Source organism: Mirounga leonina, unplaced genomic scaffold, assembly GCF_011800145.1.
Source record: "Mirounga leonina isolate KUSES-001 unplaced genomic scaffold, KU_Mleo_1.0 Mir_107, whole genome shotgun sequence".
Lineage (NCBI taxonomy): Eukaryota > Metazoa > Chordata > Mammalia > Carnivora > Phocidae > Mirounga > Mirounga leonina.
Genome location: NW_023270233.1, coordinates 6,056,225 through 6,072,997, shown reverse-complemented (window position 1 = coordinate 6,072,997; position 16,773 = coordinate 6,056,225). Strand labels below are relative to the sequence as shown.

Genomic DNA, 16,773 nt, shown 5'->3' with positions numbered 1-16,773 from the left:
GTTTGCTTAGCAATTATGTTATCAACCTTACAAACCAGTGTTGAAGGCATTCCTTAAGGTACTCCCTTCACCCCACCACTGCAATCTGCATGCAGACCCCGTGTTGGGTTCTGAAGAATATAATAGAAGCATAAGAGGTACAGTCGGAAGGGAAAGACGGGCTTTAGTTTCAGACGCATCAGCTCGCAGGTGGGAAACCCCCCAAGTGTGCTGGAAGCAACAGGGAGGGACTGGGCAGGAAGGAAGAAAGCTTTCTCTTCTTTCAAACACGGTATTGTTAATAGTAGCCAGAATTCCCAGAAGCATGGAAGGAGGATGGGTCACCTCATTCCTGCAGAGACAGGCCCAGGAAAAGCTACACTTAGGTGGAGGCCATTCTGAACTGTCCGGATGGAGAAGCATTTGGGGCCAGGCCAAGATCAGGCAGTACCCCACAATGGGTCACCACCGCCCTTTGAATCCCCACCCTCAGCTGGGATGGGCAGAACTTGTGAAGGAGTTGGGTTTGCCTCTAGCTTTCCTTCTTCTTTTTCTTCCTTCCTAGCAGAACACACAACATCAAGCACTCTCCCTTAGTTTACAGAACCAGTTTTCAACCCTCACGGTGCCTGATCTCATCTCACCCCATGGACTAAGGGATATCCTCACTTCATTTTATGGGGGTCCGAGTTGAGCCTTAGGGCAATCAAGTGAATTACCCAAGGGAGTTCTCAGACTAAGGACTCATCCCACCTATATACCTATATATAATATAAAACCCTACCTCCATCAAGACACCAATATTAATGAGCATTACCGTTACCATTTTTGAGCATCTCGTGTGTACCGGGTAAAAGACTAGGTACCTGGCTTCCCTGAGCTCATTTGTCCTTCAGAAGGACACCAGGGGTAGAGGAGGCTGCCCTGTCATACAGGCTCAGAGAAGACAATAATGGTTAGGAGATCATACTTAGTGCCTGGCACTGTTCTAAACACTTCAACGTGCATTAGGTCGCTCCATCTTCCCAACAATCCCAGGAGAATAAGTGTAAGTAACATGTCCGTTTCCGAGATGTGATAACTGAAGGTCAGAGACATCAGGTAATCTGTCTAAGGCCGCACGGCCCGGAAGTAGCAGAACTGGTGTTCAAACCGAGCCTTCTTACCACTGTTTCATGTTTCTGGCAGCACAGGGGACTTACCCAAGGTGCCACATCTAGGAAGTGTCCGAATCAGATGGAAACCCCTGCCCAACTGAAAACCAGGGTCTTCCCACCCAGCTATCCTGCCCAGAGTGGGGCTGGAGGGAGGCTCTGGGTCACTTGGGCCGCCTCCTTCTCTCCAGCTAAGAGACAGCTGTCTGCAAATCAATCCCCAGGAACAGGATTTGTGGAGGCAGAGCCCTCTATGGTGGCATCAGGCCCAGGCGGGCTGACAAAGGTGGGACCCAGCTCCATCAACCTTCTTTCCCTGCCAGTTGTTCTCTCTCTCTGCCTGCCGCTTGCTGGCCGAAACTGGCCCCAGACTCTCATTGTCTCCCTTGGCCCCTACTGAAAATGCTGAGTGCCAGGTGGAGAAGGACCTTGCAGGGAACCTGGAGGGGTGGGTCAGAGGAGCTGGGGGGAGTGGTGAGGAGAGGGGTGCTGGGGAGTAGTTCTGGAGTTGTGGGGAAGGGGTCACCTAGCAACCACCGGCTCACGTGGTCACAAAGCCGACAGGCTTGCCCACATATCCAGCGAGCCTGCCTGCCTGTTGATGTGTCCTCTTGCTCCTTTCTGCTCAGGCAGCAGGGACTTCTCATACACAGACTGTAGCAGGCACTTGCCTCGGTGAGTCCATGGATCTCTCCTGGGGAGGAAATGGACACTAGAGCCAGACAGGGGGCCAGGGGAGGGCCTCCAGAGGCCGAGATGGGGAAAGCGAAGTTCTGTCTCAGGATTGGTGTGAGTGTTCAGACCCCTTGTGTCCAGCTGTTGGGGGCCAGGCAGAGAGGGAAGTGAGGATGGAGGCAGACACAGTGGGGCCCACCTGTCCCACTCCAGAAAAGACAGGCCTGGCTCAGTCCCTGTTGACCTCTACCGCAGCTGTGGGTTGTGACCGATTTGTAGCTTATAAAATCAATTTCATGGGTCACGTCTAACATTTACAAAATGAAAACAAAAAGCGGGATGAAAATCTCACTGTGCATCATTTGTGGCAAGGGTAAGGATTGCTTTAGGATGTTCTTGCTTTGGTTTCACACACACAGAAGTGCGTGCACACCTGTGTGGGAATCATGATCTAGGAAGGAGTTTCTTAGTATGATCATAGTCAAAAGCATTTGAAAGTCTTTGGTCTAACAAGTACTTTTTCCCATAGGCAGATGGGTTGGGGCTTCCAAATGGCCTGTCCTCAAGCCTGCAGCATGTGAGTGCTCTAGACCCAGGCCCTGTCATCAAGGATGTCCAAAGCTTCCTTCAAAGGAAGTTCCGCCAACTGTTTTTCTCTTTAGAGAAGAGATCAGGAGACTTCGAGTCAGGATGCCTGGAGTCCTGGCTGTGTGACCTCAAGTCTCCCCTTCCCCAATCTCAAGCAGTGCTTGAGTGGCTGGCCCTGCGGATCTCTGGGGCCCTTTGCAGATTTTGTGACTGAGAGTTCATTTTCAGAATGCACTGACTTCCCGTCCCAAGCCTATCCCTAGGACCTGCAACCCCTGCACTTTGGAGAGATATAGACAGATAGATCCATAGATCTATATATGTATATGTATGTGTATGCATATGCACGTGTGTGCATGTATGTGTACACGTATGTGTGTGTATATGTACATGTATGTGTTGTATGTTTATATGTATGTGTTTACGTATATGTATGTGTGTATGTGTATATGTATGTGTATATACATATCTATAGATCTATAGCTATATTCAGGTCCAAAGATTTAAACCAATCACAATTCTTGACTTCGACACCTATCATCTTTCATCCACATCACTGAATTAGTTTATTTCATTTTATAATGAGCACCAGCAAATGCACCTCTCAAACCAAGAACTAGAATACCACCACTAACACATCTTACCTGCTCCCCTCCCATCCTATTCCCCCTCCCTGACTTCTCTCAGAAGTAACCACTAGCTGAATTTTGTGTTTAGCATTTTCTTGATTTTCCCCCCTTACTTTATCACGTTTATGATCATTTTGCTTGCCTTTGAGCTTAACTTTTAAAAAGGAATCTCAGGCTATGTGGTCTTCTGGGATTTGCTTTCCTTGACCTCACATTGTATTTGTAAGATTCATTCATGTTGGTCTGCGTAGCTGTGGTTCATTTCCACTGCAATATGATGTTCAATTGCCCACATGTAGCACAGCTCATTTACCCATTCTTTCCGCCATTGGACATTTGGGATGTCACCAGGTGTTGGGTAATTTGAACAACGTTAGTCTGAATATTCTCACAAACAGCCCCAGTGGTACGAGAGCAAGAGCATCCGTTGGGTGTATGTTAGGGAGAGGAACCACTGAGTGCTACACCATGCAAATGTTCAATTTTACAAGACATTGCCAATTTTTCTCCCCCAAGTGTCTGTTCCTGTTTACACTCCCACCGCCAGTGTATGAGAGGTCCTCTTATCCATCTTCAACACTAGTGTTAGGTTCACCGGCCTTTACTCTGTTAGAAAGTCTACAATGGCTACGGAGGTGAAGACCCAGTTGGCTGAACATCCACGGATGAGGCAAGACACCCCGTGGGCCCCCCCGCTGCTGACCAAGGAGGTGGTGGGGGCAGGGTGGGGTGGGAGACGAAGATGGCCGGGGGGAACCCGACAGACGGAGAGGTCTCACCTTCTGCTGCCCTCAGCCAGGCCCCAGGTGGGTTCTCGGGCCTGAGTTAGCACAGGTCACAAACTGGGTCCTTCCCTGGAAGGAGAGGACATGGTGGCAGGGGGCAGAAGTGCCTAGTGCTAGAATTCCTGGGGTTTTTAAGGGGTGACATCCTCCGTCAGTTGGGGTAGGGGAGGCCAGGTAACTGCAACTTTCAGAGAAGGTTTGCTTTATTTCTTTAAGTCCCAGATCCCTTAGAGGCCAGTCGAGGACGGCACAGAAAACTCAGGGGCCTGGTCAGCGAAATCCTCAGAGGGTCCCGGGGCAGAGCACCTTGCTTAGCATATCCAGAGCCCATCTCTTCTCCAGAGGGCCTCCCTTCAGCCAGGGCCAGCGGGAGAAGGGAATGCAGACAGCGCACAGGCAGGTGGTCCCACCAGGCCCCAGGCGGAGATGACCCCACCTTTGGATCCTTGCTGGACTGACTTCGAGCTACCCTCCAGAGGCAGGGCCCGGCATCCTCAGCAGAGGGCAGGGGTGCAGGGTGGAGGACAGACAACCCGAGAAGCTTATCTCCAGCGAAGCTGAGCAAGAGCTTGACGCGTCCCTGCAGCGTTGCTACTCTGAATGCAGCCCCATCAGCTCTGCGTCTCCTGGGAGGGGCCCCCACGGGAAAAGGCGCTGTCTGGTCTCGGTGCTCCAGCTTTGGCCTCTGGACGCTGAATCTGGGCCAAGACTGCCGGGGGGCCCGGGGGCCAGGGGGACCGCCTATAGCTGGCTTCTCCTGGGCTGCCAGCAGTCAGCTTGGGGAGAGGCCCTTGCTGTGTCTGTCTGTGCATATAAGGTACCTTTGTTCCAACCCAGGTATTTGGATGAGTAGGTGGGTCTATGGCTTCTTTTTTCTGGCTTGAGAGAGGGTTTCTGGGAGAAGACTGAGGTCTTGGGAGATTCCATCTGAGTTCTCTCAAATAGATCCTAGCTCCCTGCTAAGGCATCTTAGGAAGACAGAAGGCTCCCTGGGACTGGATTGTACCAGTTGGGAGAGGACCCTGGGGGAGGCCCGGCTTTGGGTGCCATGGGGGTGGAAGTGAAATCCTGGAAACCGATTTCAGAGTGTCTCGGGAATAGACTCCAGATAAGCACCGAGCTCTGAGCCGGGTGGGCACTGCTGCTAGGAGGTTCCATTAGCTTCTCCTTGACCTTCTCTTCCAGTCCAAGGGCTGAGCTGAAGCCTGAAAAGAAGTCAGAGCACAGGCCAAGGAGCCACGGGGACGGCAGGCCACAGAAGGAACTCATGATCCCAGGGATCGTGGATTTCCAGCTGATCCAAACGACACTGAAGACCCCCAAGCCTCAAACCCCTGGTGCCTACCGCTTTGGCCGCCTCAGCCACCACTCCTTCTTCTCACGACACCACCCCCACCCACAACGCGTGACCCATATCCAAGGTAGGCCTGGGGTAGGTAGGGGCCCGGCTGGAGGTGGCAGGGCCGTCTTAAAAACTGGAAAGGGAGGGGGGCGCCTGGGTGGCTCGGTCGTTAAGCGTCTGCCTTCGGCTCAGGTCATGATCCCAGGGTCTTGGGATCGAGTCCCACATCGGGCTCCCTGCTCTGCGGGAAGCCTGCTTCTCCCTCTCCCACTCCCCCTGCTTGTGTTCCTGCTCTCGCTATGTCTCTCTCTGTCAAAAAAAATAAAATCTTAAAAAAAAAAAAAAAAAACTGGAAAGGGAGGACCCAGCCCCTGTTTCCAAGCTGAGACTCAGAGAGGATGGGGATTTGGTCAGGGTCAGAGAGCTGCTTGGCCACTTGCAAGCACTTAGTCGAGCAAAGACTTGACCTGGGGGGCAGGCTCCAAGGCAGACTGTGTAGCCGTAGACGATGCCCCTCATTGCCAATCTTCCCATTTTACAAATCAGAGAAAGGGATGAATGTTCTACCCCAGAACTGCACTCTGTTCTCGAACTCAGGCCAATTCATTCACTTAGCCATCTGTCCATCAAATATCTATTGAGTGTGAAGTCAGGCACTATTTTAGGCGCTGGGAATATGACAGTGAGTAAGAGTCCCTGACCTCATGGAGCTGACTCTGGTGGGAAATGATAGGAAATAGGTAAGGTGTCAGAGTGTAGGAAGTGCCAAGGCTCTAGAGGGGAGGAGACCTCATCAATAGCATGGCATTTGAGCAAAGAACTAAAGGAGAGAGGGCATGAACCATGTGGATATTGGGGGAAAGAATGTCCCAGGCAGAGGGAACAGCAAGTGCAAAGGCCCTGAGGCACGAATCCTGGCTCTGCTGGAGGATCAGCAAGGAAGCCAGTGTGGCTGGAGCAGAGTAAGGAGGGGTAGAAAGGAGATGCACCAGAGAGGTGGTGAGGGTCCTGATCATGTGGGCCTTGGAGGTCACCCCACTTGCCATTGAGCCATCTCACTGAGTCAACGGGAACCATTGGAAAGTAAAGGCAAAGAAGTGACAGGAGTGATGTGTTGGCCACTGTCTGGAGGGTGGCATGGACCAAGGAGGTAGCAGTGGAAGAGTGAGTGGCCCTGTTCTGGAGATACACGGAGGGGAAGCCAATAGGATTTGCAGAGTGGTTAAAAATGAGTAGGAAAATGGGCGCCTGGGTGGCTCAGTTGGTTAAGCGACTGCCTTCGGCTCAGGTCATGATCCTGGAGTCCCGGGATTGAGTCCCGCATCGGGCTCCCTGCTCGGCAGGGAGTCTGCTTCTCCCTCTGACCCTCCCCCCTCTCATGTGCTCTCTCTCTCATTCTCTCTGTCTCAAATAAATAAATAAAAAATAAAATCTTAAAAAAAAAAAAATGAGTAGGAAAGGCAGAGAGCAGTCAGGGATGATTCCCAGGTGCTGGGCCTGAGTGACTAGAAAACCAGAGTCACACTGGCTGTGAGGCAAAAAAAGCCTGAAGCAAGGACCAGCGCAGGGTGGGGGAGGGATGGGGAATTTGGTGGGGACCCAGGAGATGTGAGACTCCACATACCTTTCAGGCTTGGGGGTAGAAGTGCAGAGTAGGCAGCTGGGCCCAGGGTTCAGGCGAGAGATGCCGATGTGGCCATTCGAGGAGGGATGGCATTGAAAGTGGCGTGCTTGGATGGGTGAGCCCGGAGCCTGTGTAGATGCAGGAGAGCCCAGGGACCCCAAGGCCGAGGGGGCAAGGAGGTGAGAAGGAAGGAGCAGAGGAGGTGAGGAGCGGCCTGTGAGTTAGGAGGGACCAGGAGAATGAGGGGACGCCCGACCAAAAGGAGAGTGTTTCCGGAAGGACAGAGTGAGCCACCATGCTAGATCCTAACCAGTCTGGTCCTTGAAGCTTCACGATGGACGACAAAACACGGTCACACAGACTGTAAGCCAGAAGGGTCCTCGTGTGTAAGCTGCTCACCACCTCCTCCAGGCTGCCCTGCACGGCTGACAGATAGCAAGGAGTTTTATCCAGGGGGTCTGGCTAAATCTTACTCCCTGTGATTTGAGCCCAGGCCCCTCTGGTCACAGACTGTGGGTTAATGCCCCAGCGCCATGTCCTCCTCTTTAAGCTGCCTACCTCTGTGTGTTCACACCTGCAGTTCTTTGCTCTGTCCTAGAAAATCGGAAGGACCCCAAGACTAGGGTCCCAGGAAGCCTGGGTTCCTATCTCACCTCCGCCTGACTCACTGGGTGACCCTGAGCACAGCCTGTCACAGTCCACTCTAATGTCCCCGTGGGTAAGGCCTCTGTGGCCGAAGGGCCTCCCAGGTCCAGCGATCTATGGGCTTGTGGTTATGGAAGAAGCGGGCTCAGTGCTCTCCCTGCCCACCAGCCTCCTCCCAGCCTCCTGGGGTTCCTGGGGTCCACCCACCTCCTTCCCGTGGCCTTTCACCCTTCACAGATCTCACCGGGAAGCCCGTGTGTGTCGTCAGAGACGAGTTCTCTCTTGCCCCCTTGCCTCAAGCCACACTTTTATCCCGCTGTCTGATGGGGATGCCCACCATCTCTGTCCCCATCGGAGACCCGCAGTCCAATCGGGAACCCCGGCTTTCTTCTGGTGGGTACTTGGGCAGCAGGCCCTCTCCAGGTTCCTGGGAAGGAAAGAGCTCTTAGGTCAGTGGGGTCCTGTGGGGTACCCTAGATTTTTCCTCATTTCCTCAGACAGCAGCATCTGCATACTTCCGCATCCCCCAGGTCCTCAGAAACGTGGCCCCTACTCCGATTTGAGGTGTTTGAGGAGTAATGACAATCAGACGACAGGCAGATCTGGGCCACAGTCACGTGACTTACAGCCACAGATAGGAACGATATTGGAAATGTTGAGTCGCTTGGATGCTCAGGCACCAGCCATTCGGAGCAGTCAGCTGGAGACGGAGCTGGAGTAGCAGTTTTCCGGCGGCCACTGCCCTGCCCTGCTCCTTGCCCTTCCCTGAGGGCCAAGGGGAAGCCCACTGGTGGGATGGGGGCCGGGAGAGGCCCCGGGGAGGATCCAGGACAGCCGTGCAGGGCAGAGAGGCTAGGGAGGCTCACCGCAGTGCCATGTCCCCAACTTCGCCAGGGGCAGGTCAATATCTGAGTGACTGGGACAGCGCAGCAACTGAGTCTCAGTGCTGGCCTCAGGTGCCTAAGAGAGGCAAAGCTGGATTAACCTGCACTCATCTTGGTCCAGGTAGCCAAGCATCTCTAGCATCTCCCAGTGAAGCCACAGGCTAGGATATCAACGTCGGCCCCCTCCAGTAGTGACCACACTCACCCACCAAGGGGTGGATTCTTCCTCCTTCCCTCAAGGTTACCGCCTCCCCCTTTCCCTGTAAGATATAAGGCGGAAGGCTGGGGAGGTGAGCAGGCTCTTCGGCGCTTCCCCCTACAGCCCTCCCAATGCCGGGTACCACAGGGAGGGCAGGGAGGAGGACCCCAGGTATCAGCTGGCAATGTCTTCCCAGAGGCCTGGAAGAAGGAGTTGAGGGACCTGGCCTCCCAGGTGGCCATCTTCACCAAGGAGAATGAGCTGAAGAGCAAAAAGGTGGGTGCAGAACAAAGGAGCTGCCTGAGAAGAGATCCGAAGGGTCTAGCCCTTTGTAACAAAACCCCTCCCAAGTGGGTTCCACCTCACGGGCAGTAGAGCCCGTGTCCACAAGAGTGGGGGGCTGTTGGCACGGGGAGGAGGGGCCGCAGAACACCAACCTGAAGGAGAAGGGTTGCAGCAAGGGCCCCAAGGAGAAGAGAAGGTGGCTAGGTGGAGAAATCCAAGAAGGGGTCATAACGCAGGTGGGATGTTTGGAAGTGGGCAAGGGAGGCGTTCCTAGTGAGGCCTGCAGCACAAAAGCTCAGAAGCTGGGAAATGCAGGACATCCTTAGAGACCGCGGCTGAAGTGCAGGGATACGTGGGCAGCCATGTTGGGGGGGGGGCGGCGCAGGGAAGGTGAGAAGGGGCCAACTTTGGATGTGGGCAAAAAGAGGAGCTTGTTCTTAATTTCTGAACTTCCTGTAGTGTCGAATCTCATAAGGACTGGAGAATCCCTGAAGGATTTCAAACAAGATGGGGGCACCTCCTGGGTGCCGTTTGTTAGTAATCCAGTAAAGACAACTGGGAGGCAGCTTGGAGGTATTTGGAATTGGACTGAGGACAGGTGTGGCCCTTGGGACAGAGTCTGGTTCTGCCCTTGTCTTGGGCAACAGAGTTCTTCCTGCTTTGCGGCTAACTCACTGCAATGATCACGGCAACTCAGCTAAGCTTTCTGGGTCTCAGTTTTCTTATCTTTAAAATGGGGAGAAGTGTAGGGGCTCCTGTGTGGCTCAGTCAGTTGAGCGTCCGACTCTTGACCTCAGGGTCCTGGGATAGAGCCCCATGTTGGGTGTCGGGCTCTGTGCTCGGCGGGGAGTCTCCCTTTTCCTCTGCGCACCGCCCCCCCTCCCCCGCCACCGCTCATGCACATGGGTTCTCTTGCTCCCTCTAAAATAAAAAATATAAATACATACATACATATATACATACATAAATAAAATCAGAAGACGTATACTACCAGTCTCAACTGGGGTTGCAGGGGTAGGAGGTCCCAGGCCTCATACCCGCAAGCCTGGCTCAGGAGGGTTTCCCAGAGCAAAGAAAGAATGACAAGCTCTTGGGGACAAGCTTGGGGGCAGCTGAGCTGGGAGTTAAGGTAGGCAGTGGGGGCCTTCAGCCTGGGATACTGCTTTCAGATCTCTGATGGGCACAGGGGTGAGAGGGAAGGAGAGTCTCCCTAGGAGGAAATATGAGGACTTCAGAGGAGCTCCAGAATTCAAGAAGTTTCAGAAGGAAGAACTTTGGCTATAGAGAGGCCCCGGAGTATAGAACAGGGTGGGGCCGCCCTGGTCATCCTCCCAGTTCCCTGCAACGTTGTGATGCTAGGATTCCAGGAGGCGAGGTGATGCCCTGGAGGTGTGACGAGGCCTCCTTCTCTTCCCCTCTGCCTTCTTCCTTGAGCCTCTCTCTCTCTCTCTCAATATCTCTCTCACTACCTGGAGTCTCTGGCCACTTTGATCCCAGCAGAAGGAGGAGCCTCAACGGGAGCAAGGGGCAAAGTACTCGGCCGAGACCGGGAGGCTCATCCCCACTTCCACCCGAGCCATTGGTGGCCGCCACTCCCACCAGGGCCCACGGATTTATCCTTCTGGCAAAGATGGAGGAGTCCAGACCATCGTTCCGCAGGATCAGGAGCTGCTGGTGAGGCCCTGGGAACGCTGGGAACTGCGGCCCAATGGACGCCTGGTCTGAGGGCTGCAAACATGGTGGTGCTGCTCCCAGGCTCACAGCAATCCCAAATGGGGTGCTTACAAACTGCTTTAAAGTGTGGCCTCTCGGGGCGCCTGGGGGCTCAATCGGTTAAGCATCAGACTCTTGATTTGGGCTCAGGTCATGATCTCAGGGTCATGAGACGGAGCCCCGCTTCGGGCTCCACGCTGAGGTGGAGGCTGCTTAAGATCCTCTCTTCCTCTCCCTCTGCCCCTCCTCCCACCTCTCTCTCTCTCTTAAAAAAAAAAAAAAAAAAGGCTGTGTGGCCTCTCCCAGGGGATACTTGTACCTGAAACTGTCAGCCCCAGAAACTCCCCGCCTGGGAGTCAAGCCCCTGGATCCAATCCCCTGTTGCTTCCAGGTTTCTGCGGGAGGCTCTCCCTCTCTTTGAAACCCTTCTCCCCTCCGGGCTTTAGTTCCATGATCCACCCAAGCTGGGAGCATGAACGTGTTGTCGCGAAGGGCTAAGGGAACTACAGTGGGGGAATGACAGCCAGCCAGGCCAGCCCCAGCTGGGTCTCCCCACGCTCGGAGGGGTTTGGTCTCTGCCACGGTGACGCACAGACCCACCTCTTTCCTGTGCAAGTTTCCCCGTCAAGGCCTGAGATGAGTCCGGGACCAACGCCAGAGGGTTAAGGCTGTATCTCACGGTCCCTTTTCAAATGCATACATGTTCTCCAGGAAAGGTTAGACCCTGCACCAGCATCCTGACGTCCTCCCTGTGACCAGCACTTTCAAGCCTGCAGTCTCTTTGGAGACTTATAAGAGCCCAGTGAAGCGGCTACATCAGACAGGGCCTGGAACCCCCATTCCATAGACGGGGAGGCTAAGGCCCTGCCAGGTGACAATCTGTGGCCCAGGTCCCCAGCGAGGGAGCAGCATAGCCGGGACTAGAACAGTACTTTCTCCACCATAGGGCGGCCTCACCTTGCCTGGAATTAGGTTCTCGGGTCCTGTGGGGAGGGGGCCCAGGGCAGGTAAGTTGGACGCGGAGAACGGAGAAGGGCCCAGGGGCAGACCCAGGGTGGGGGGTCACTGCAACAGGTGGGTATCTGGGGCTGAGGGGGCACCCTAGCAGGCAGAGGCCTGGGAAGAGTCTCGGCCCGGTTCCCACTCTGCCAAGGATGAGGCAGACCTACTGGGGACTGAGAGGCCCTATCAGGTCCTGGGAAGACCAACTGCCAAGCACTGAGGGGACCCCACTTTCCTAGGACTCCAGGGGCTCCACCTCATACCGCGGGCCCCAACTCCAGCCGACTGTAGCCACAGCCGCCATCAGCAGCCCCGCCTAGGGAGCCCCCATATCCCACCCGACCCAGAGCTGGATCTCCCCCCGATGACACTTAACTGGAGAACACAGGTAGAAGAGGGCCCGGAAGTGGCAGAGATGCCCCAGGCTGAGGAAGCGGCCAAGGAAGTGGCCGAGAGAGAAGTGTGCACGCTGCTCGGCAAGATGGAGCCCCAGGCTGGGCAGTCTGCAGAAGCAGCCAGCCCTGACCCTCAGCCTGCCCACTGGGATCACCCCACCTCCATGCTAGCGTCTCCAGACCCTGGGAGCTCCAGGGTGGGAAGGCCTGTGGGGTTCCTGAAATCCCCACGCCAAGGACCCAGGGATCTGGGACTCGGTGCGTCTCTGAGCTGCCGACCAACCCGCTCTCACTTTGCCTTCCCAGTGAGGGACTTTGGGGTACAATCAGCCCACGTGGGGTTCAGGGAGGAGGGGTCCATAGACATGACTCCGAAGCTTCGTTCTGCCACAGTCTCCCTGCTGGGTGTCCTCCTCCTTCAAGGCCTCCGATTCTTCCTCTGTCCTGTGAGGAGGTTAAGACTCTTCCTCCGGGACTGGTGGCAGAGAAAGTGCTCTGTAAGGTGCAAAGTCACAGGCAGGAGCCATGGTGGGGACCAGTTTAGCCAAGCATGTGGCTCTGGGAGCCCACGTTGTGGGAGAGGGGCCTGTGCTGCTGGCTGGGACGTGCCATCCGGACACACTGACCCGGGGCCTGTGGTCCTGCCCGCAGATCCTGGAGCTCCTTTGTCAGATCCTGCAGACAGACTCCTTGAGCGCTATCCAGTTCTGGCTCCTGTATGCTCCCCCGAAGGGTGAGGACACGGCCTGTGCCCCGGGCTTTCTCGGGCTGGAGGCTGTTGAGGGCCTCGTTCTCTGGACGTCCTCGGCTCCCACCCAGGGCCCTCCCCCTGGGCTGCTGCTCATTTTTGGAGACCCAAACGAACCTGTTCCAGCCGGATGGCCCCTCTGCTCCCTCCTCCCTCCCCCTCGGCAGGACTCCCATCACCCTGCTTCTCGGAGGGGCCTCGGGCTGGCCACCGCCCTTGGCACCGGGGACGGAGAAGTCCAGATATGTCTTCAGCAGACAGACCCCCTCACTCAGCACTGTGGGAAACATGCACACCCAGACACAACATACGCACGGGGACACATGAGCGGACACCCGTGCACACACTGGGATGGGGGGTGGGTGTATCTAAGTGGGGGGTTGAGGAGTGCTGATGGAGATGGAGGGAGAGGAGGAGGAGAGGCAGGGCAGGGGCTGGAGGCAGGTCCCCAGGGGGCTTTCCAGAGACAGCCTGGAGGCATGGCTGCTGGGTGAGCCAAAGGGGGCCAAGAACAAGGCACATGCATGTGATCGTGTGGTGACAGGTGGGGACGGGCTAGGTGCTCTGCATACATAGGGGCCAGGACAGAAGGGGGGCCCCCCAAAGGGGACCTGGAGGCAGAATGTCAGATGGTTAGAGAGAGTTGCCCTGGGCCAGAGGTGGGCAGAAGAGCTGGAGGCCCTGCTTCCAGCCTGTCCCTTGTGGCGACAGGACAGGGTGGGTCTTACCACTGAGGACCGTGCCCCCCCCCCCCCGCCCCCGGCTGTGCTTACAGAGAAAGACCTAGCACTGGGACTCCTGCAGACAGCGGTGGCTCAGCTCCTTCCGCAGCCCCTAGACTCTATCCCGGTGGAAAAACTTCTCGATCAGCTCCAGGAAGTCCAAGAGCCATCTCAAGAGAGGCAACAGCCACCCTACAGGTGGGCTCCACACCCCTCACCTGCCCCTCTGTTCCCAGAACTGTTCCCTCACGTCCCTCCCAGGTGAGGCCGGGCTGGTCTGGAGAAGGGATCCGGGCACTGGCCACAGCCTGGGCTCACTGAGCCTGTGCTGGAGGGGGAGGAGGTGCAGCCCCTCCCCTGGGGACCCTCCCCCCCAGGCGTGCCCGTGCTGCCTGAAGGCCCCTCTGCCAGCCCAGGCCTCGGCGGCTGGCCCTGGGGGACGCCCAAGGGGTGACCTGCGTCAGCTGTAGCAGGGCAGGGCTGGAGAAGCCACGTCGAGCCCTCCCGCTCTCGGTCTTTGGGAAGGCAAGAAGAGACGGAAAGCTAGCAGGCCAGCAGAAGTACCTTAATGGCGGCGTTAAGCGCCTCGCACAGCGGAGGACACAGGGCAAGGGAAGGTTAGGGAAGTCCTCACAAGGCAGGTGAGTAGGGCCAGGTGTCGGCAACGGAACTGGCAATGATGCGTGACCGCCGTGCTGCCTGACATCAGCAGAAGGCTCACGTATTTGCAGCCTACGCAACCACCCGCGGAGGCAGCGGTACCCCCATTTTACAGATTGGAAAACTCAGGCTCAGCAAAGTCACCCAGCTGAGCAGCGGCAGAGCTAGGATTCAGCCTCGGGCCGGTCTAACTTGCCAGCCCAGCCCCATGTAGATTTGCCAGAGACCTTGTGAAAAATGCAGATTCCTAGAGATTCCTACACAGCAGGTTGGGGATGAGCCAGGGGATGCGTCATTTTGACAATCTCCCGAGCTTTTTCTGATAGAGCTTGGGGAACGCTGCTGGGATAGGGAGGATTTGAAGGAGCCAGTGAGAGAGTGGGGGGCCGTCAGGAAGGGGAGGCAGGAATGTGCTCACTCTAGGGAATGTTAGTTAAGTTTGGGGGTGGTTGCAGCTTGGTGAGAAGGGGGCGGGTGCTTGTGCTCATTTAGGTTTGTTGAAGACCTGGGTTCTCGCTCTGGCCCTGAGCTGGGTTCTATTTTCTGCTCTGAGACCAGGGGAGGCCCAGAAGGAAGGTAGGCTACACTGTGAGCTCTGGCAAGCCACCGCCCATCCGTGGGCCTCAGTTGCACCTCTCAAAACCCCTCTCCCAGAGTTGTAGGGAGGACAATTACATGGGGTGTGTAAACAGGCTTGCTCAAGTCCTCTATTAGGGTAGCAGGAGCTCCGGTTTCTCCACTCACGGGGGAAGCTTTCCTCTCTGCCAGGAAGCGGGAGCCAAGCAGGGGCTGGGGTGGGCTGCCGTGGGCTGGGGCCTCCCTTACCGCTCCGAGGGCCAGGGGGCCTTGGTTCCTTGTGGCCACAGCCAGGCAAAGGAGTCACAGTTATCTCTCAGGGTCCTGCTGGGGTGGTTCCTGACAGGGGAGCCGATGCTTTGGGGATCTCCAGGAGGGGCGGCTCATGCGTCTCCCTGGAGCAGTTCCTTCCCTGCCCCGCCCCCCCCGCCCCGCACCCTGCTACTCTGCCCCCGCCTCACCTTCCCAGCCTTGTCTGTGTGTCCGTTACAGCCAATCCCCGAAGAAGACGAAGACACCGCCCCTACCCAAAGGCGACAAACCGGGTAAGATTCCATGCAGCAGATCATCCTGGGGGCTCCCCAAGGCCCACCCTGGCTGTATGCCTTGGGGGATCCAAGGACCCTGGAGATGAAGCTGCCCGTTCTGTCCATTCATCTATTTTATCGTTTATTCAATGCAGACTTCTCAGCAGCTGTGAGCTAGGCTCTGGGGAAGAGTCCAGACACATTCTTGCTTTTATGAGCTTACATCCTCCTCGTGACGGGGAGTGCAGACAACAAATAAAAACATCTGAGGGGATTAGGTGCCATGAGGAAAAGAAAGCAGAGTAAAGTGAGGGACAGTAAGAAGGACTGGCAGGGTGTGGAGAAGGCTCCTTGAGCTGAACAACAGGCAGGATCCCGCCCGATGCGGGTCTAGGGAGAACCCAGAAGTAGGACTCTCACCTGCCCAGTGTGTGGGTGAAAGCACACGCAGGCCAGGGTGGCTGGGGCCTTGTGGGTCAGGACAGGTAAGAAATGAGATGGGATAGGGGGACAGGGCTGGCCTGTGGTCCCATGCAGAGGGGGTGGGGGTGCACTGGAGCCTTACGAGCAGGGCCTGGGGGGACGCCTTTGACTGCTGAGTAGAGAATGGACTGTCGGGGGCCAGAGGGGATGGGGGGAGACCAGGGAGGAGGCTGCTGCATCATCCTGGTGCCTTTGGCCAGGGCAGGGGCTGAAAAGAGGACAGCTACCCGCCATGTACAGTATTCTCCCCCACTGGACTATGGGGGTCCTAAGGGGGCTGAGCGTCTGGCTTGGAGTAGGTACTCCCTAAGTATTTGTTGTCTGGGTGTAGAAAGAAGAGGTGGAGGTGAAGCTCAGAGAAGGGAGTCGGCTCCTTCCAGGTCACCAGCAGAGCCCAGAGCAAAAGCTGGGCTTGACCCACATCTGCCTGGGGCCTTGCGGGGAGAAGAGCTCCACTAGGTCTCCGGAGCAGCTCCCAGCTAGGGGCCTGGCCCCTCCCCGTCCTCTCCTGACTGATGTCTTCCCTACCTCCAGAGTATATCGGAAGAGCACAAGTTCTTCGGATGCATTCAAGCCAGAACGCAGAAGAGAGAACTTCAAAGCCAAAGGCAGAATGCTGACTCCAAGTCCCTTTGCCCGCCTTGCTCAGGAGCTGCCCCCAGGTTTGAGGCTGTTCTCAGCCCCACCACCTCAACAGCAACACCGATTTTCCTATCACATGGAGCCCATTAAAAGGCTGCCTTCCCTTTAGGAGGACAATTCCACTCTACTCTCTGTAGTGGGTCTGTGCTTGGGGGTCGTTTATTCCAGGAGCGGGGATGGGCTGCACAGAACTGTCCCATTCCCTTGGAGAAAGCCCAAGTGGTACCACCCATGCGGGGCTTACCCAGTGGTTCTATGTTCCTAGGAGCTGAAGGGCAGCCTGAGAAAGAGGCTCTGTCCCTCCTGAGCAAAGACACACAGGGCTCTGGGTAGGTTAGAGCAGAGGTCAGAACCCACGGGCCTCCATAAAGTAACCATCGATACCAACTGTTGAGTTCCTAGCAGTACCATATTCGATTCTCCCAAAAGCTCTGTGAGACAGACCATGAATATCATCACTCCCATTTTACAGATGAATAAATCGAGGCTCAAACAGTGAAATAACTTGTCCAAAGC

At 56.0% G+C, this 16,773-nt stretch overlaps 1 protein-coding gene across 1 annotated transcript; it reads left to right on the top strand.

Moving 5' to 3' along the window:
* The first annotated feature begins 3,648 nt into the window (after nt 1-3,648).
* On the top strand, nt 3,649-16,235 carry LOC118018589 (protein TBATA-like). Its single transcript, XM_035017218.1, has 9 exons — nt 3,649-3,695; nt 4,996-5,231; nt 7,659-7,814; nt 8,701-8,780; nt 10,287-10,463; nt 12,551-12,632; nt 13,423-13,567; nt 15,098-15,150; nt 16,150-16,235. Exons 1-9 carry the CDS (start codon nt 3,649-3,651, stop codon nt 16,233-16,235), a joined length of 1,062 nt encoding a protein of 353 aa, XP_034873109.1.
* Nucleotides 16,236-16,773: the final 538 nt, after the last annotated feature.